This window comes from Cygnus olor, chromosome 7 (genome assembly GCF_009769625.2).
Source record: "Cygnus olor isolate bCygOlo1 chromosome 7, bCygOlo1.pri.v2, whole genome shotgun sequence".
Taxonomy (NCBI): domain Eukaryota; kingdom Metazoa; phylum Chordata; class Aves; order Anseriformes; family Anatidae; genus Cygnus; species Cygnus olor.
Genome location: NC_049175.1, coordinates 10869971 through 10891173, shown reverse-complemented (window position 1 = coordinate 10891173; position 21203 = coordinate 10869971). Strand labels below are relative to the sequence as shown.

The 21203-nt window shown below is 39.7% G+C and overlaps 1 protein-coding gene across 3 annotated transcripts in view; it reads left to right on the top strand.

The window, feature by feature from the left end:
• The window catches only part of JMJD1C (jumonji domain containing 1C), a 158675-nt gene that overhangs the window by 29502 nt on the left and 107970 nt on the right, over positions 1 to 21203 (top strand). The window contains exon 1 of one of the 3 annotated variants that reach the window (XM_040564438.1): positions 456 to 604. The exons of 1 other annotated variant lie outside the window; for it this stretch is intronic. In XM_040564438.1, coding sequence (XP_040420372.1) covers positions 536 to 604 — 69 coding nt within the window. In that variant the 5' untranslated portion in view covers positions 456 to 535. Of the gene's footprint in view, positions 1 to 455; positions 605 to 21203 lie in introns of those variants that run through there. One more of the 3 variants, XM_040564442.1, reaches the window with a different exon arrangement.

Genomic DNA, 21203 nt, shown 5'->3' with positions numbered 1-21203 from the left:
GTAGTAGATGCACTGTCCTGGAAAATGGTTATACAGTGAAAGAAGGGATATAGACCTATTGTGCTAAGTTTGTCCCCTTTTCCCTTTTCTCCATTTTTACAGGCGTTTCAGTCTGTGATAATGTGGCTTGAAACAACGATTGTATAGTGTAACAGATACTGGTTGGCTAAGAGTGCCTAGCCTGTTGCTGCTTGAAGTCTGTTCAAACTGTATAACAACAACAACCCTTCTGCCTCTTCATGATTAACCTAGAACTGAGAAGTTTCTAGACTTCATTGGAAAGAAAAAGTACATATGTATTTTAAAAAACCCTCACTTTTCACGTTTGTTTTTATCTTTTTAGGTTATCATTATCGTTTGACAGTAAGTAAGTTATGAGAAGCGAACCATATCATTTAGGTTCACTTACTCTGGCCCTTCTCTTCCAGTCGTACTAGCTGCTCTTACTGGCAGTGTTGGAGGACTGTATTGGTGGTCTTGTCTTCCATCTCCTTTGACGGCAAAGATCTCCAGGAATTTGTCTCCTTACATTTACATGGGTGAGAGGGGAAGAAGCTCTGGTATGTACGAAGAGGTTGGAGGGCATTATGAGAGGGAACTCAAGGTACTGGAATAAAATGTTGCAGCTCTGAAGGGGGGTATTCTAGAGTAATATGATGAGAGTATATTTTGGAACATAAGAAACCACATTTCTGCTTCTGGAAAAAGTTAATTCTAAAAACAAGTCATAAAGCAATGAACAATAAGAAAGGTTTGTCCTATATAAGCCACTGTTAATCAGTATAAACAATGAAGCAAGATCTAATCTCTAAAGCAGTTTATGTACGTGATGTGGAGAACGTTATTGAGGGCTTTTTTTTTTTTTTTTTTTAATACTTACTTCCAGGTAACGTGATTCAAAGTTGGACTACCACAAGTTCTCTCTATACAGGCATGAAAACATCACAGAAAATCAGGTTTTACTGTTGAAATGTCATAGGAGAGCTCAGGATATGTAATAAGAAATCTGAATTGTGGACTTAGGGGGATCTGTTCATTCTTTGTGAAAATTGCCTTTCATGTTATAGCGACACGAAATGAAAATGGAGACTAAACAGGCTAAATGAGCACAGAGTCAACTAAATAGAGTGTTGGGGTTTGTGAAGTCTTTGATGCTTTCTGTTTCAGGAAGAATGAAAATTTCAGGTATCACAGGATTTATGGGGGAATTAATGACTTCACAATATGTTTGTGCTGCTTCTTGAGCTTCATCTATGCTCAAATGCAAGCCAGGCAAATCTGCCAAGGTGGCCAGCGTTCATTGTGTATGGAATACCTTGTCATTTGTGTTTGTGCATTTGTTACTGGTAACTGCTGAAATGCCAAAATTTTGGAAAGGTAGACTTTGAAATGCCACAGTAGAGCTCTCTAAAAATGGGTTGAGATACTGATTTTTGGGGACTGTTTCCTTTCGACAGATGAGTTAAGTTGATGACTGCCCTTTGCAGGTTGTTTCTGCAATGCTGCTCTGCGAGATCATTGAATACCACCTGGGCATTGTGCATTTGTTGTAAGATTAGAATATTCTTTGGACTATGTGGATCATACAACGTGATAATTTACTTTGCTGATCTGCATAAGCAGAAGATGTTGCATCGAAGCCATTATATCTCTAGTGAAATCAGAGGCACCGCGTGCATGGTGGCAGTTTGGGCAGTTCTTGTTGGTGCTCACAGTGCCAAAGCATGTTCTGCTTTCTGGCTCTGCCCTGCTGAAGGACATGCAATACTGACTTTCTCCTAGTTCAGGGGTAGTGCAGGGACTTTGGTGTTTTTTCTTCTTTCCAGTTCTGCTTTTTGTAGTCTTCTGGAGAAATATATTGGACTAATTGTTATGTAACGCTTGATTAACTTTACAGACTGCCTTTTTTGCTGACAGTTTAACTAGAAGTCTAACTACGTGTATGCTCAAGGGTTACTGTGTAATTATGCTTTCTAAGTTGATTTGTTTCTTTGATACTTCAATTAAACTTTCTTATATCTGACTATTCACATTCTTGCAAGTGGGGGGAGAGTATCACAAGTGCTACATGCAAGAATATACAACCAGAATATTTAATGAAAAAAAAAAACCATCAAATTAGCTGGCTGTCTCGCGTGCTTTTCGAAATGTTGAAAAAGCAATGAAACTAAAGTGCAAAAAACCTGCAGGCATCTCCGAGATAAAAGCATCTTGGCAGCTCTAGTTAGGAGTATCGTTTATGTCATTTCATATTGTCTTGTATTCTTTGTTACTCCAGTGCGAAACGTAATTAAAGATAAAGGTTGCAAAATGAAGCACTAAAATGTCAGAAAATGGTAATGCTATCAACCCAGCTGAATAATCCCACCTGCCACACTTGGTAGCTTTAATGCATTGCAGGGAAATAGTAAGAACTGCAAAGTTAAGGTGGAGAATTTGATCAGTAATTTAGGATGGGGGAGGATGTAATCATCACCCAAACAACTGTGAGAGTAAACCCATACATTTCAGAATAGTACTTCAAACAAAGACTGTGGCATAGCTTTTTTTTTTTTAACAGAAAAATTGAAGGAAAATGAAATCAGCTGTCTCTCTGTTTAAAGCCTGCGATTACCTGACTTTCCAGTTAATTACAGTACACATAATTAATAACATCTCTTAAACTTTTAAAGGTTGTTTTGTAAGTCGTATCATCCCCTCTTCCCCTCCTTCCCCCTCGCCTCCCCCCAGTCTGCCCTAGTAAAATGCTTCCTTTGATTCGAAATTAGTGATTAGACTCAGTCTTTATGTAGCTCTCTCTGGCAGTTTCTTTGGCTTGACCCATCTTTCACACTCCATGTAGGCAGTGTTCTTACCCAGCTCATACAAAAGAAAATCCCTAAAGAGTGAATCCATGTTAAATAAAGTAGACTTTTAACAATTCAGAGGGTCAGATTGACTGGCATGTGATGGCTGCTTTATGCATTCTGCAGCCACAAAGCAACTGGATAATGCAGAGCCAGTCGAGACAGATTTACAGCTGTTTTGCCTCACTGACTCGGGGCAACGGGACCTGCAGTTTATTTTTGTTCCTGATGTTTTCCGAAGTCCAGATTTTTTTTCTTTCTTTTCATGCTTCAAATAGGTATGTTTTCTCCTTCCATTTATCCATCTTGCTGGCTGATGCAGATACAGCGGGATTTAAGATGTTTAGGACAGAGATTAATTTTTAGGGCAAGGGTCCGAGAAGCATGCTTCCCTCCTTTGTGCCTGCCACTTCTCATTTCTCAGTGGGACTAAAGCCACAACTGCCTGAACAAAAATGGCCACCACTTGCCTTCTGTTTTCACCACTGGGAATGAAGCCAATTGCCCTCGGGGGAGAAAGTGGCTTCTTCTCTGTAGGGATACAGATGATGACTTTGAGAAAGGATGAAAGCGAGGTGACAGTTACTCTTTGCTGAGAGGCAGCCTATGGCATCAGTCCTTGTGAGAATGTAAGTCAATGGCAGCTGTTGTGGAAAAAGGGCAATTGTTTTGAGAGTTTCTCTGGAGAACAGTATTCTTCTTCCTCTGAAGTGCCATGGGAGAAGATTGCTGCGAAATCTAAATTTCTTTTTGTGGCCTCTCCATGGCATTGCATAAACTGGAAGATATTAATCTTAAATGTACATGCGGATACTGTGTGCATGGAGAAGATTTGGGGAATAATTATGGTAGCTACAGTTTCAAAGAACATTTTATATGCTTTGAACTAATGAACTCATAAGAATTATTCAAAAAAAAAATCAGTACACAGTGAGTGTAATACTGTAATTCCTCAGGGGTTAACTTCAGTACTGCAATGTGTATGACTAGAATGCTTTAAATCTTAAGGCTAAGTGATAAACTTCTTCCCAACTGTTTGAGGCTGGGATGTCTACCTAATGGTAGCAATTTGTGCTGGTCTTGGATCAGTATTTCGCTGTACAGCTTTTTGGAGGCAGCATTTAGTCAGCTTTCTTTCTCTGTTTCCTCTGCTTAATTACTAAATTTCTGACCCCTTTAGTACAGCTCATTCAGCGGCATAAGGTGGCATTGCAACTCAGGTACATTAGCAAGGAGTTTTGTGGTGAATTAATTAACTGCCTTCTCAGTGCATTCCCTGAAAGCAGACGGAGTGACCTAAGTCAGAGCAAACCAGAGCGAGCTGACGAGTCTCTGGGTGTGCACTGCAGTGTAGAGCAGATGCACTTGAGCTGGGTTTAAGCTGTTGCAGCCACGGTAACGTGGAGTTCAAAGTAATGCCTTGGCAGTTGGCCTGTGCTCATAAAACTGGTCTTTGCAGATCCTTGAGCTTGCTTTTAACATCTCTTCCTCATTCGTTGGCTGAGCTCCAAGCTGTATGCTAAATCAGCAAAGGTAGTCGAGGTGCACCAGGCAGCAGAGCCGCTGGCTGCCCTAACTTACTGCTTTGTGGGGGTAGTATGATTTCACCGAAAACCCCCTGAAAGCTGGCACGAAGGGCGTAAAACCTCTGTCAGGTAGGCGTGGTTCTATGAGAACTGAAAAGCAGGAGAGATTAACCCATTTGGTATGTTTTCCAAAAGTAAGTTCTGCTGACCTTTCACCAGACAGTGCCATTCCAGTATGGGGAGGTGGTTACCTGTGCCTTTGTCCTCCCTTCTGCCCAGGTGTTTGCGATGGGGATGGCAGAGCAGTGCCCTCCTGCACTTGTACGTGAGGAGATGTGAGTAATGTGATTTAGACTCTTATAGTCTATATTCCCATCTGGCCAGGCTGCTTCTTAGGCATGAAATTTGTTAAAAAGAAAACTACAATCAAATATGTGAATGTGGTCATTAATGTTTGAATAGAGAGGTACCCCAATTCTGCAAGCCATCATAGTTATAGCATGTTATTGGTATGTGATCCTTACACGGAATTGCTGCTGAAGCGTGTGCTGCTACACTTCTTCCCCTGTGGGTGATGTGCTGCTGCTGAACAGACTTCAAAGAAAGCCCTTTGTGAGGGCAAGTTGTACAGAACTGCTGGGAGAAACAGCAGCAGCGATGGAAACTGTTACTGGCCATTGCACTCTTCCCTGAAGCATCTCATACAGATGTTTGTTCGTTTTTTTGGCTTCCCTTGAATGGAGAAGGTTGAAGGAGCGATGGCTAGGAGACAGCTGGATGCTGACGGGCCTTTCTGGTGGCTGCCTCCTGTTCTGTAAGTGTGACAGTCCATGCTCCTGAGCACCCCACAAACTGGGACCAGCCCAAACACTGGCAGCTAGATCAGGTAAGAAACAATCACAAAAAAAAGCTCTTCAAAGGACCTGAAGGCATTTTTCAAACATTAAGTGAAACTAGTGAACTGAAACTAGTGCAGACAAATAACTGTCTCTTAAAGTATCTCTTCATCCTCTTCAGCTTTAATAAAATAAAATACAATTGAAGAGGCGTTTTTTTGAGACATATTTAAATTCATTTTTAATAACTTCATTTTTATATCTCGGATAACATCAACTTTCATTGTGCCGTTAGAGCTTTGGGGTAGATATTAGTAGAAGCAGCCTGTGCTTTTGTTGCCTCACCATGGCCATCGTGAAACGCTGCTCTGCAGTGGGCCTGGGCTGGCTGGGGAGCGCGACGGCCTCGTCGTCCTCACAGCCTTCAGCATCCATCAGACAGCACTGTTTCTGGCACGGTGCTCCTGCTCTGACCCACGCCTTGGAGCTGCCTTCCTCCTGGCAGGGCTCCCCCGGGGTGCCCTGTCCTGGCTGTGGCAGGCAGTGCCAGGCTCAGGAGCAAAGCTGGGAGGCAGCAGAGGTAGGGCTGCAGCGCTGGACGGCCGGGGATAGGCACAAGGCTCTCACTGTGTGGAGATGTCCTCACTGGTTGTTTTTTTAATAGATATGTATATTCTAAATTGCGTATTTCCTTCATTTAGGATTGCAGCACCACCACACTATTACTGTAATAGCTGCTGAGTTAGAAGGAATGCAAGAGAATATTTGTTGAATTTATTGGAGTGAGTAGGGACTTCTGCCTCCCTTCTTTTATCCGTGTTTCCTCTGAAGTTAAAATGGATTAAAAAAAAAAAAGTAAAATTGTAGTTTGAAGATCACTTAGCAACACGCACAGGAGTTGAAAATAAATAAATAAGAAATCCCCAAATTGCATCAGAGTGTTTTGTTATTGGTCCTTCTATCCAGTGTGTGGAAGGCTTTTCTTGTAAATCAATGCCAGATTATCCATATATAAAATTGTTTTATCTGTAAAAATAGAACAAGCTCAGCTTTTCAGCAGCATCGGAATCGATCATTTATTTCTTATGCGAATGCTCTTGCTAAAACACTGGTCTTATGGCATGTGATAAGCTGTTGAAATCTAGAGCATGCTGTTTTTAGCAGGAGACGACAATTCCCTAATCTGGTAGGATGTTGGGATTATATTTCTGAGGTTGCTTAGTAAGGATTTTAGGACAGAGTTTTATGAGCTCAGCCTGATTTTTAACTCCAAGATCTGTTTTTAGAATTGAGCAGGGGTGGGTTTTGTTTGAAGTCTCTGAGCTGAAACGCAGGCACCAATTTTGTGAATATTCAGTCTTCTGAAACTGCTCATTTATATAGTGATTAGTATTTAAATTAAAAACAAAACCAAACAAACCCTTTACATTTAAATCAGATGATGTTCACTTTTCCTTCCCTAACGTTCCTGTGTACGCGTTAGGAGCTGTACACTATTAAACAATGCAGAAAGAGACGGGTTAGCAATGACTTGTTTTTGCGATAAAAAACAAAACTGCACTAATTCTAGGAGTCCTTGCCAGGTAGATGAGTACTGTGTGGCGACAGAAGAGAAGACTTTGCTAGCAGTGTTTTGGAAGATTTCAGGCTGAGTTTCTTTGCTTATGTAAAACACTGGTCTTTGTTTGGCACTTCCAATGGCGCTGGGAGTGTTGTGTAGCTTCATTGATTGGTTCCATGCAGTGGAAATCTGACCTTTAGCAGATGTTTGAGAAATTGCCAGCATTCAGAGTGATCAGCAGACTAGACAGTTTTTTCCTTGTTATGTCGATGAGAACTTCCATTAGATTAGTAACGTGCGTGACAATGTTAAGCTTTTAAATGATTAGCAAACTTTCTGAAGTAAGGCAGATTTTCCTGAGCTGCATCAAGTAATTTATTTTCTTATACATGTGGTTTTGATAACTGATTAGCTGATACAAATATTTTGGTAATTTAAATGTCTTTTTTTTATTTTGTAGCACGAACATTTAGATTTTAAGCAAGTTGTGATATGCCTGTATTTTTCTTCAAAGGTCAGTTTTAGCATGCTGTTAGAGCATCAGTTTGGGATAAATGCTTTCAAAGAAAAAAGAACAAGCTTAAACGGGCTGGGGAGGGGGAGGCAGCAGTGAAACATATCCCATCTGGAGCATTTGGCTTGGAACAGGATGTTGCATGACTCCATGTGAAGTCTGCTCTCACGAACAGTATTCTAAGTAATGTAGGAGATTCAGCTGCTTAGTGGTGGGAGTTGAGCATGAAACGAGGTCTGTTTTCTCAAACTCCAACAGTTAGAGCTACAGGAAAGAGGTGGGACTTAATAAGAGATTTATGTGACGAATAACTCAACAACACCAGCAGTTGCCAGATTAAGCCCTTTCCTGCAGGTGCTGGCTTTCCTCAGAGCTTTACAATTGTTTTTCAGTGTGTTGCATGTGGGAAGAAAAATTATTTCAAGGACTAGAGGTTCATTAGGAAAAAAAAAATAATGACCAATTTGTCTATTTCTGGGTTTAAGTTTTAAAATCAAGTAATTGCAAAAGGATTGATCTTGTCTTGGCTTTAGATAACTTGCATACTTGTGTGCTTTTTTGGGGGGTGGGGAGATTTCTTTTCTCCTAACATCTTGGATACAGAAAGCATGTTAAGAAAGCAGCCAGTACTGAAAGCTAGTGGTAGCCATAACCAAACAACCAGTTCTGCCATTGTGGACTCTCTTGGACAAAGTGTATCCTGTTAACATATGTTTGTTTGCTTTAATCAAAGGTAGAAAGGAAGGGATGTGATGGTAAGAAAAGCCACACACGTTAGAAAGCTTGGGAATCTCTGCCCTTTGCTCTCAGTGCTCAAGCACACTTAATTTTTGCAGTGTTGCGGGACTCACCGGGTATGTTTCTTTGATTCCCATGAATTTGTGCCAAAGTTCTTTGGCAGCTCGTTTTGATATGTAATACTCTCATGTACCAAACCATAGTAAGGGTTTTTTGGCTATATGCAGTGTTCTGGTCACTTCTTAAGGGCAAAACTAGAAAACCTCTCCTTGCCTGTGTTCAGTGCATTTAATGTTACCTCTGAATCTTGTTTATTCAACCTTCGTCTCCTGATCTGATCGTGAGGTAGTGATGGTAGTGTCTGTGAGGGATTCCCTGAGTGGGTTATATGCTGGTTTCTGTTGTCTGACTGCTTTGTCAGTGACCTCTGCCTTCCCATCCGAAGGGGCATTTAGGAATGGGTTTTAGCTGTGGCATTCCCTCCTCCCCTCCTTTTTCCAGCCCAGTGACTGGGGGTAACGCATCATGGCCTTACTAGTTTTATTGGAAGTGAAGTGCACAGAAGGAAAACATAGCTTTTTTTTATCCATTATTTTTCATACATACACCAAATAAAAATACCAGAGTACGTATCTGTTTGTGATACTGAGAACTATTATCTAGTCAAAGCATGTTGCAGTTGAATGATTGTGGGCCTTGGCTGTGCTTTTAATACTCTTAACAGGTTATGATACAAGAGGTCGCAGTGAAACAAGTGTATCCAAAGCCACGGGAAAGCCAATAATGAACATAACCTTCAAAAATGTTTATCACATTCTTTTAATTTAATACAGTATTAATATATTTGTTGAAAGTAGAGGAAAGACATCTGTCCTATATTTTTGCCTTGGATGCTTAGGTGAAATTTCATGATTTCCTTTCTCATTCGCAGGTGGTCTTCTGGAGCACATGGTCTATTGTACGTACAGTTTGAAGGAAGTGAGACTGATTGCTAGAAATAACATTTAAGTTTTAAGTAGTTGGTACAGCAAAGCAGAAGTTATTTGGTAAAGCGAAGTAGAAACCTTGGGTATGTTTCTCTGATCTATTTTGAAAACAGATTCACATCTTTATTGTTATCAATAAATACTTCCGTTATATTACACCACTAACAATTCTGCAGCTGGAGACTCCTGCAGTCAAAAATATCTTCATGTAGTGTGTTCCTTTTCCTGGAGGGAACATTATTTAATCACTCAGAAAACTTGGAGGAGCTGAGGTGCGTTAATATTATTTGTCACAAAGAAGAACTAGCTAACGGTGAAACTTAAAGATTCTGTTTAAAATCTAAGCTTATTTAAGTGAAGTGATTATCAAAATTACAAGGAAGCATCCCAGGAAAAAAAAAGTCTTGCAAATACATGCTGAGTGCTAAAAATCTGGGGGAGGTTGTTCAGCATTTTCTGTCTGTAGCAAAGGTTGAACCAAAGGATACATAAAACTAAGTCTTGATTTTAAACCACCGAGATGTTACTGGGGAAACAGAGGAGAAAGGGGAAAGATGGAAAGTACCAGTACTTAATATACATACTTCAGGCCTCCCATTTTAATTGTTCAATTCTAAAAGGATTTAATAAACTTTCATAAATATCGGAGTCAATGCAGTAGGTAATCTATCATATGTATCATTTCTAGCATTTAAAAGCTGCCTTGGACATAAAGAAAAGCTATTTTCTTCCAGAAACTTGCACAGATGGTGAGCAAATCATGTACAGTTCTGAATTAATGCTTCTTTATTCTCTAGCATGCATTTTGAATTGCAGGGAGGATTTTTTTTTTTGTTGTTTTAAAACACAGGCATGGCTCTTACAGTTACAGTCTATAAAACCATTGTGCATAAACAAGCTTGCTTTTGATTTAACATTGCAATCTTTAAAACACCAGTTGCTTGAAAATATTTTCCCTGCTGTTGTTATAGGGAAATGCCTGTATGAGGTTTTCATGAGTGAATTAGTCAGAGGTAGCTAATGCAATAATTAAGACTATTTGTTGGATTCATTAAACAGCTTTTGATGTATACTCATTGTGTTTTGTTCTTACATCTTTACTTCTGAGCTTAAGTGTTAACAGTTTAGTGGTGTTATCTGCTTGTTCTATTGTACTGTTGATATTATCAAGGAATCTATTGTTCTGCCTTAAGAAATCTTTGCAAAAAATTTTACTAGGAGAGCAGAAAAAACTTGTTTTCTTCCCTTTTTTTGAGCTGTAATACATTGGAGATTTGGACAATTCTTAATTCTAAAATAAGGTATGAGTTTTGTTTTTTAATGCAATTAAGGTAAAAATTATAAACAGAGAATTTTGGTACTGAGACTGGTTAATACCTTGGCTAAAGATTAGGTAGGCTATAAAAGGTTGAACGACCTTGTTAACGTACTTGAAAAATTTGCTTGCAGAATGAAAAAAATAGATGAGTGCAAAAGTGCATCTTCTGAAAAACATTAGCAGACAATTATGGAGAGAGAGAGAGGGTCTTTGCATCTGGGTCATGAACAGTTTTTGTAACCTTAAGTACTTTCCACCCCCTTCATTGCTAAAGCTGATACGCATCAAGAGCTCCATTTGGTTGAAGTAGTCCTTCCTATGCTCTGACCTTAGCAGCAGCAGCACCGAAGTGGCCAGTTGTTCAGAGGAGCCAGTCCTTGTATTTCTGTGATCGAAAGGGATTTGCATTGGGACACCTCAGTAGCACCTGGAAGCCCGCTGACATTAGTTCTCCATTACATTTGGTGCCACAGAAACATATAATGTCAGTTCCCAAAGAATTTGTGGTCAAAGCAGGTAGAACTGGGTTGAAATGATTGTTTTACAGTATGGGTACTGAAGCAGAGATGGTGACTTGCTCGGTGGCATGAAATCAGTTACAAAAATCCCAATTCTAATATGAATCTCTAAAGTTTGTTGTTTAAAGCAAGTCTATTAGAAGTCTTTTGTAATACATTGATAAAAGCTAAATATTTGGTTAACTTGGGACCAAGCAGGCTGTGTGCATTACTAGTGGGTCTTCGTTCTGATATGAAACATCTCGATAGGACAGTGAGATGGAAAAGGTGATTAAAGGTGCCTAAATGACTGACAGTACTGCTGCATTTCCTTATAGCTTACATACTACTTACAGAGTTGTATTTTTTTGGTCAGATAGCTAATCAAATACCAGATACCTGTAACATAACAGCAGTGGCTGTTATGGCAAGGAGGCTCAAGAGGTAGATTAAGACACTGTAGGAAAAAGGACAAGCTGTGCTTGTGCTCCTCATTCTGATCCCAAAATGGTGCTTAATTTTGGCAGGATGTTTCCTGATGTCGTCTGCTCATGTGTGTTCCTGGTCTTCGTCTCCGCTGCCCATTTAGTAATACTGGAGATACCTCAGTTCAGAGCTAGAATGAACCTTGATCCTGGTTTGTGGACCTTTATGCACTGATGTAATAGAACTGTAATGACCTAGTTCTTCTCTGTGTAAAGTTTAGCCTTGGGATTCAATTTCAAACAGAAAAATAAAGGAAAAACATACTCACCTGAAAAATCTTGGTCCTTTGAAACTTCAGCCTTTCAGTATAGATTTTTTTTTCTTCTCTAATGCTGGAGTTAATCCATAGGAAAGAAGTCGACTTCTGTAAGTTTTGGTTATGGTCCTCTGTTAGCAGGTGTCTTGGAGCTTTTAGATACATCAGGAAGATTATATGAGCGTTTATTTTTGAATGAGGGATGGCTCGCCACTACAAAGGGGTAGACAAAGATCAATAATGTAAAAGAAATAGAGATGTGGTTTTGAAAGATGAGTTACAGAGGACATGGAAGCCCAAAGGCTGGAATGGTAGCAAGTAATCCGACCAAAATGGGGAGAGAGGATCTGCGTGTGAGATAGCACTGAGTGCGGGCATGGGACTGGAGGGAAAGACTTTAAGGAGGCTGTGATTCAAATTTCTAGAATAAAAAAAAAAAAAAAGTAAAATATGACTGGGTCCTAGCTAGGTAGTATTTAGAAACTACTTGTTGTCTTTATTAGATGGCTTAGACCTGATTTAGACAGGACTAGGAGAAACAGATTGCAGACTTGGGTTATAAATAGCACTTTGCAAAGAAGAAAGGAGACAGCAAGTTATTGTCAAGACGGTGGGTAGAAATTTCTTCTCTGACGTAAAATTAGGCTTTAAATTAATTAGTATAGTACACTAGCTTCCCTACTCAAATATTTCTAATTCTTTTATGAAGGAATAAACTTATGGGAAATATCTTCCAACATCTTAATGGAGAATCAGTGAGGGAGATAAGCATTTAACCATATTTCTTTTACATTTAAGGATTCTTGACTTGATACTTCTGGAGAATTTTATTTAAAAAAAAAATCTACTTGAGAATCATTTGGTTGGCTTATTACTTAAGGCTATTGGCCTTGGTTATAGGAGCAAGTATTTCATTGTCATCAGACCGGAGAAGAACTACAATTTTGTAGTTGGAAATAATTTATCTAGAATATAATGTACTGTCTGTGCGAGATGATTTTTTTTCTCTTAGTTTCCTGACTACTCTTGTGATATTTCCGCATACTCCTCAGAACTCCTGTAAGCTGCCTGAAGAAGTGCAGTGAATCCTCTGCGGTGTCTGATCCCGTTCCTGCTGGGATCAGGAGCAGGCCTTGACAACATGTCGCTGGTACGAACAGGACCTGCTCACCGTCTCTCTTGTGTTGTTTTTCACTGAAATAAAGGTTTGCTGGTGTCCTTCTGGTATTCCTGGCTTTGCCTGACAAAAGGGGAATTGCATGAGAGCCCAGTACTGGTTTCTTTGGCCTGCTCTTATAAGACCAGTGTGGATGCACAGAAGGCTGAGGCATGTGTTCTTTTTTCTTTTCATTTTCTAGCCTGGATTTCAAGGCACAGGTACCGAAATACAACCCAAACGCTTGCTTTTCTTTTACAGTCTCTGTTTTGTTTGACCTCAAACAAAGATTTGTTGTTGGAAATCGGTGTGTGTTCAGGTGGCTTTGGGAGGACATCACTTTCCGTGCAACGGTGCAAAATCCATGGAACCTCTGCCTGGATAGATGCTGATAAATACTTCTAGGTCTGGGTCTAATCCAGGAGTTAGTCTTCTACACCTTGGAAAGATGACTGCTTTCGCTCCTCACCTACTGAAGTTAGCTAATTAGACTTCTGTTCTTGGTAGAAATGGGGTAAACCTTGCGCTTTTAGCACTTTTATTGATTTTCGCTAGTAGTGGTTCAGTTCTGGACTACTCAGCTGGACCAAGACACTTGAAAAGCTCACAAAATCATCGTGGCACCCTGCTTAGGTGCGAGGCATCTCCTGAAGGTCTAGCTGTGCGTGGTCAGGCTGTCTGGGGGACTGAAGTTGCAGTGCTTCCCGTGTCTGGCTTTCTAGCCATACCTTGCCAGCCAGCGATTCAGTGAACTGTCCTGCCTCGATAGAGATATGCTACTGTCCATAGCTTGGATTTTGTGGTTCAGGAACACTGGCAAATCATGAAATCTAAATGGAGAGTAACCAGTTGTTTTTACCATGCACTTCCGTCCAGCCTCCTGTAGTGCTCTGTGTCCCCTGACAACTTGCTACACAAACTTTAACCATACCTTCATTAGCAAGCTATTGCACTGTCACAATGGACTGAAAGCCACAAATATTTAGTAATTAATTACCAGTGCCGTAAATGGTTCAAACCCCACTCAGTTGGCTCAGTCAGATCTACAGATGTGAAATGTATATAGCTTGAAAACAGCATCATATATTTAAAAAGTCATTGCTGCAAAATTTCGATCTGTAATTACATGACAGGAATTAAACTCTATTATGGCTTTCAAAATAGGCCTCTATGCACATGTTGCTTTTAACTAGCCATCTATATAATAATTATAGAAATGTGTGATAGTTCTTACCTTATCCAAATTCACAATTGTCTGATTCAAACACAAAATTCACATTGTTTTTAAACTGGGCATGCAGGCTTTCTCTAGTGTTTGTTTCTTAATAGTTGTTTTTAAAAATTCAGTTATTTAGATAATAGAAAAGTTCCCCTACATTGTGTGATGACAAAGAATTTCTAAGACTTTTTTTTGAGCCTGAAGGACCAGGAAGTTTTTGAATAATGGATATATTTTAACTAGGTGCTGCTATGATTTAATAGTTAATGCTTTCTTAAAAATGTAATGTCACTTTTATTTCTCATTTCTGATAAGTAATTCAGTGTATGTTTTGGAATCTAAAACGTTTTGAAAGTGGTACTACTTGGCTTAGGCTTGCGTGTAAGCCCAGTACAGTCATGATTTAATTTTTGGTTTGCACGTCACTTCACTTTGCCATATGAAATTGGAGAAAAGGTTTGCAAAATAAATGTGTCAAATATTTTAAGTACATAAGTGATTCAAACAACTTTTTAAATAACATTTTGCACTCCTGCAGACTGTCTTTATGAGAGACAAGTCTTTCTGAGAAACGCATTGAGGACTCTAAATAGCATTTAATAAATATTTTTTCTTTCAATTCAGTGTAGTTCATATTTTCTCTCTTCAGTTTTCTGTTTGGAATACATATTTTAAATTTATGCATGAAAGATACATCCATGTCTTAAATGTTTTTTGTTATTTTTCAAAGACGGTATTGAGGCGTCCAAGTAGGAGGCTTTTTTTTGTACTCTCATCTTCCCTGCAATCCTACTTTACACTCTACGTGATGTGCTGGTTGCTTAGCAATCCAGGCTACAGACTGTAGCAGGTTGTTGCAATACTACTGGTATTTTCTTCAGTTTTGCAACCATTTTTATCTGCATTTCTGCAAAAGCTACTTTATTGTCAATGTTCAGGCATGCATTTCAGGGAATGGAAAATCAGGATTTCAAAATTAACCATAAATTGTGTATGCTGATTGTTTCTATGCTTATTATTCCCCAATAGTATATCTTGAGACTATTAGTTGCTTGAAATAAATGATTTTATTTAAATGCTTCTCTGTATTTGTAGGGTGTGATTTTTAAAGCTTGATATAAGGAAGCTACCTTGAAAATTCACGTTTATTGAAGCATGTATTCTTAGCTAAATCTGTTCCTGTTTCCTCCTGTGCATGGCATATATTTGACAGGTCTTCCAGCAAGTGTGCATGTCCAGTTTTTTAATAGATTTTAGTTTTAAGCAGATGCTCCCAGGCTGGGTGTTTATGCCCTCTACTCTCCTTCCTTCTTGCAGGTGGCAAAAGGCAGGGGGCAGCCTTTCATTGTGGGGTGTTGGGCTCCATTCCTGCTACACAGACCCTGAACTGTAGCCTTGCTAAAAAGGAGATTCCCAGGGAGCTCTGAAACAACAAAGACTTAATGTTATAACATGCATTAAGTGATGTAATAGCATAAGACTGTAAATACTTTGTCCCATCTTCGAAAAAGCTTTCCATGTTCATTGCTGTAAAACGTGCCTTACTCTACAGCTTTTTCCTAGTAATTGGGTTAAAGCAGAGGTCTTACATTTTTGAGACGAACTATAATGTTCCTTAAATGGTGGAAGAATTCCAAAAGTCTGATTAATAGATGTATGCCAACTTTATCAAGAATTTTTTCACATCTTCTAAAGGCTTACTGTGGCACTGTGGGTGTCTGCTCACCCCTGCTAAAAATACTCAGTACGTTTAGTATTGCTTTTTTCCTTGAAAGTAAATACTTTCTGGTATACAAATACAAGTGAAATATTTGTGCTTAAAAAATTTGTTCCAGATTTGTGGTAAAAATGAAAATGCTGCCTCTTCTTAAGAATAAATAAAAGCAATAAAACTCATCCTTTAATCCTGAAGAATGTGGTAGCTTAAGACCAATCCATTGCTACTATTCCAACATTTGCTTAGGGTGTTGTTAGGCTGTGTGGACTGATGCCAATCTGTTTTCAAATACGCTTCTTTTTCCTATATTGTTTTGCTTGTAGGGTTTGTAAAATACAAATGTATAGCATTTCAATATATAAAGCAAAGGAGTATGATGATACTTTTAAGAGTTTTTTTTTAGTGTAGAGTGACTATGAAAATTGAAATGCTAGTGAGAAAGATTGGGGGAATTTTGGTAGTATGTAACTATATTGCAAGCTCTTTATTAAACCAAAACCCTTCTTCTGTCTTTGGTTGCAATTTCATCACTTTTCCATGCGGAAATGGGTAGTACATGTATAACAGAGTAATAATTTTACTGTGTTAAGCTGTTTTGCTTTATAGTAAATTGTGCTTTGATTGCATTTGATTAGTTAAAGATATATTTAGAAAGACTTGGCTGCTGGGTAATGCTATTTCCATCAAAGAAACAATCTGTAAAAACCTGAGAAGGCAAGGATATTGGGAACAGGATGGGAAGATTAAGTTTTATAAAAACACTCTTACTGGCTCTGTTCCCTGTGTACTTATGAGTAGCTTTAGTTTATACCAGTTAGATACTTGGCAATCACATCCATTTCAATATGTAGACAGGGAAATCTCTCAGAGCCTAGCATACTTGGTTTTAATTTTCAGCTACATAAAACGCTAAGGAAGACCAGGGGAGCTGAGCAAAATGTCAGAGCTGTGTGGAGTTGGTACCTCGGGAACCATTGCTGCCCATTTCAAGCCCAAATGGCTGCATGTGGGGGGGAAAAAAAAAAAAAAAAAAATCTTGAGAGATTTTATCGCCACTGAAAGCATGTCTGTTTTATACTTAACACGTTTTCAGGCAAGCCTGTACTAAATTACATGGAAGGTTTACGTTTTTCTTTTTACATCACTGTGCATCACAGGGTTGAGAAACAAGCTATCTGGCAACTAGTTTTTGATGCTTAATTGTGTGCTAGGATTTAGTTACACAACTTAAAAGATAGACCTAAAAGACTTTTGATTATCACAGATAATTTTTAGTACCTGAATTCTGAGTTCTCAGCCCTTACATTTATGTAATATAGTTGTACATAGTTTAATAGTCTCTCTTAATTAAAAAATGTTAAGAATAAAACTCAATGGGATATGCCCTGGGACTCACCTTGAAGCCAGTAGCCAAATCTGTGTCAATGAAAGACTATTGAGTGTGGTACAAAAGGGTAAGTGTTTTATTTGCTCTATTAAATGCATCTTAAAAAAAAAAAAAAGATTAATCGTGCTAGACATAAATATTTTGGTAACAGTCCTTTGGTGAGAAGCAGGGAAGTGTGTGTCGCCTTTCACCAGGCAGACCTCAGTGTGGCACTGGAAGCGCGGTGACTTGGGCGGCTTTCCTCGCTTAGGGAGGAGAACATAACCTGTGCTCTGTTAAATACAAATCTGCTAAAATGAATCATTTTCACACATTGGCGTAGAAACTTAGTAAATAAATATTATGCGGCACTCTATTTGCTTGTTAATAGAGAACACTTTGTCTTAAAATGATGCAACTGTTTTAGGGATTTTTGTAGCTGTGCTGCCTGGAGCTATTGCTAGGGCTGAGTAAACTTGCAGTCAGCCTTTGGGTCATTAGCAGTGTCCTCTTCAAAACAAAGCCACCCGTGGGCAGCGGTACGGGCTGCTATTGCATGCAGGAGATGCGAGCAGCTGCCGCTGACTCAGGTGGTTTCAAGAAAGTGGACGGCACGTGGTCTGCTTCCCAGTGATAGACATGGACTTCGCTGGAAGGCAGAGATGGTTTCATGACCATTTAAAAGGTTTCAGGATTTGTTTGGTCAGGCGTATTTATTTGGAGCAGAAGCGACTGGAAAAGTCTGGATCATGGTGCTGTATGTTGAAAATTTCACCCTGATTGTTGTGTTCTGGCTTTGAAACAGCAATATTTTGTTGCAATTGTTTGGCTGACTCCGTTGGAAATTAATTTGTTGTCTTGCTTTACTTGGAAAAACATGCTAAAGGCTTATGCTGCTTCCTGTTGGAAAATAGTGAGTTACAAAATTAGCACATTAATGCCAATTATAAATATAATATCGTCCCAGTGGGAATTTCTCCTTTTTGTGCAAGTCAGTGCATACGTGGTGAGAAAGCTTGAGCCACTCTGGCAAAACAAACTTCTATATAGCTGACAAGGCAAGGAAGCAAAATTTGGCCGAAAAATCTCAAAATCAACATCTGTTCTTAAGGAGGCAGATGTTGGAGACTTTCTTGCTGTACAGAGTTTAATCAGTGAAGCAAGAAAGATCAAATATTTCCAGCCTTCATACTCCTTACTGGGTCTTAGTTTGGCTGCATGTTTTGCTTTGTTGGCACAGGTTGCTGGATTGCTTTTTTTTATTCTCTCCCCTTTGTATTCCCTTTACTCCCTTTCATGAATTCATACAGCTCTTCTCTGTGTGGTAGATCAGTGTCCAGAGAAAGAGGAAGCCTATTCTCTTCAGAGACTTTACTTTTGCCTCAGAAAAATTGGTAATACATTTTCCTGTTTTAAGCACATTATTTGCTAGCGAAAAAAAAAAGAATAAAAATGAATGGGTGAAGGGTTGGGCTCCGTGTTTTGTCTGTGCTGTTTCTGCCTTTCAGAAATGAACTTTGAAAAGCCAGAAGATATAGTTAATAATCTTGGCATCAAAACCTGACTGTGGTGAAAGCTGGCAGAAGCAATTCCCAAGTAAGGTTGTGTGTGTGCCTTGCTAGAGGAGGAATATGGTGCCCTGGGCAATGGCAGACTGGCTCCGTGCCATGCTCCATTCTTCACTTCTCTTGGAACTGCTTCTTTGAAGATCTAATTATACGGTGCCAGGAGACTCGGCAGATAGCTCAGCAATAACTCCCACTGTCGTTGTACCGGATTTCAGTTTATTTGGGGTGCAAAACTTGCACACAAACACTAGATTGTATCACAGCTATCCACAAGCTTTGGCTAGTGTCCAGAAGACACAGTATGTTTTAGCGTGGCGGTTTCTAAACTGCTAACTCCAGTTTAGGCTTATCTGTGTTTTTCAAAAACATTTACTGACTTGATTCCCCTTGCCTCCTATTTTTAAACGTGCTGCTGCGTGAAGTTTCGTGCTCAACCTCCTGTTATAGGCTATCCAAGCTAAGTGTCTTCCCAGATACTAAAATGCAGTGGTTCGACCAGCCTGGAATAGTTGGGTGGAATTTGTGGGAAGAGGGGCTAAGAGGAAGATGATTATAGGGGATGATTTGGACTGTACTCTCACTGAAGGATGTCTTTAAATCTTGTCATTTGCTTAATTGCAAGAGTTTCCCTTTAGAGGGGTTCAAAGCAGCTGCAAACTCAGGATAGTGTTTCTGAGATGATTTGAGATATGATGTTTTTCTGCTGATGCTTTAAAGCATGAGTATGTTTATTGTTAAATCTGTTTTGATTGTGAAATTACTGTAACTTCATTATACATTTTATAACTTCTGTTAGGTTTTGAAAATTGTGCCTTTTAATGAGAAGTGTCAATTTACAATTCTTTTGAGGTTTTGTTATTGCTTTCTACTTTGTTGCTGGAATAACAGGTGATGGTTTAATAATGAAGAAGCTGAAGCAGGAGGATCACTTTCTGTATGACCTGTCCCAGTAGGTCTGATACGAAGGTCACTGCAAGGGCTAGTAGTAGTTTCCTACTACTCTTCCCTCTGTAGAAGAGTTTCAGTGAGTGAAGTGGGCAAAGGAGAAGGTAAAAGGGTAGGGTGTTGATGGACAAGGTGATACAGAGTTTTGGGGTGACTGTGGCTGAGCAGGGTGGTTTAGATGTTGGAGCAGTGGAAGCAGGCAAACAGCAGAAATTCCAGACAAGGATCTAGGGAATCTGGAGGAGAAACGCTGTGCTTGGGAAATACAGAAGGAAGAACACTTGATGCAGGCTGCTGCCCAGTGCACTCTGCCATGGCTCAGAGTTCAGGCGAGGAGGCAAATGAGAGAGAAGGAAGATGAAATGAGAGGTGAAAAGACCAGTTGGCCACAGGTGTGAGAGTGGTGACCAAGAGCCTTCAGGATGACAGGGATGTCCAGCTGTCAGCATTTGGCAGAGGGCTGGAGGAGCAGGGAGCGACGGCTGCCTTCCCACCGCCCAGGTCATGGAGGCTGTGGGAAATAGATGGACAGCCTGAGTGAGGGGAGCTTGGCGGGAGGAGAAGAAACTAGTTCTGTTTTCCCTTATAGTTGGGCAAATTTTAAGTGGAGATGTGATAGGGGGCTGCTACGAAGAAAATAACTGCAGTAAGTTGTCATTGTAATCCAACCACTGCCTTCAGAGAGAAAGGAAGGAAGCGTGTAGGAATAGAATGGAAGTGATGTGGGTTAAAAAAGAATGGCTGTGAGTGGGGAGGACTGGGGTGATGAATTCTGATACAGGAGTGCGAGGAGGCTTGGCATAACCTTAAGTTGTGTATGCAGAAGGGAGAAGGACAAGATGAGAAGGAGCACTATATAACACACATTTTGGAAGTGTGAGACGGGAAGTCTAGACAAGGAAGTATGTTGCAGGCCTAAAATTAACCAAAGTTAAAAAGACAAGAGTTTTTTGGTGACAGTGATGTAAGTTCTCAGAAGGAGATAGAGGAAGAAACTCTGATTTCAGAAGTTGCCCTGGGTGTGACTAAGAGGCAAAATTCAGGAGCGTAGCAGAGCATCTTCCCTTTCTGACAAACAGTGGTGTATGTTATAATGACGGATGTTTCTTCTTGGTAGCATTGTAAAATACACTGATGTCTCTTAATCATTTTCTTTCCCAAATTATGCATGTTTTTTTTTTCTAATTCTGTGATTTTGAAATGCAATGCATTTATAAAAGTTTGCATTCTAATGCAGATAACCTTTGGATAGCTTTTTGCCTGCAAGTACTTTCCTTTTTTTACTAGAGAAGACAAAAGGCTTGGCATGTTCAGCTTAGTAAATGCAGCCGAGGGACAGTATGGTGGTTCTCCAAGTACGTGTCAGGGAGAACTGTGTAATGTATAGGGCAGGGGTGACAAAAGATCAAATGGATGCAAATTGGCTCCACGTTAATTTAGCTGGAAACAAAAAGTATGTTTTTTTTTTGTTTGTTTCCTTTCCTTTTGTTTTAACCCAAAAGGAGTGGGATCCCAGAAAGCTCAGTATCTTGACATTTCTGTCTGCTTCTGCTGGTGGAGCTTGGAGTTGGGTACTGTGTGTTGGAGTTGCACATAACTGCAGGATTATGGTGTCCCTTCTGGTGCTGTTCCAGTTGGCGGGTTTTTTCTTTGAAACTGTGCTTTTTA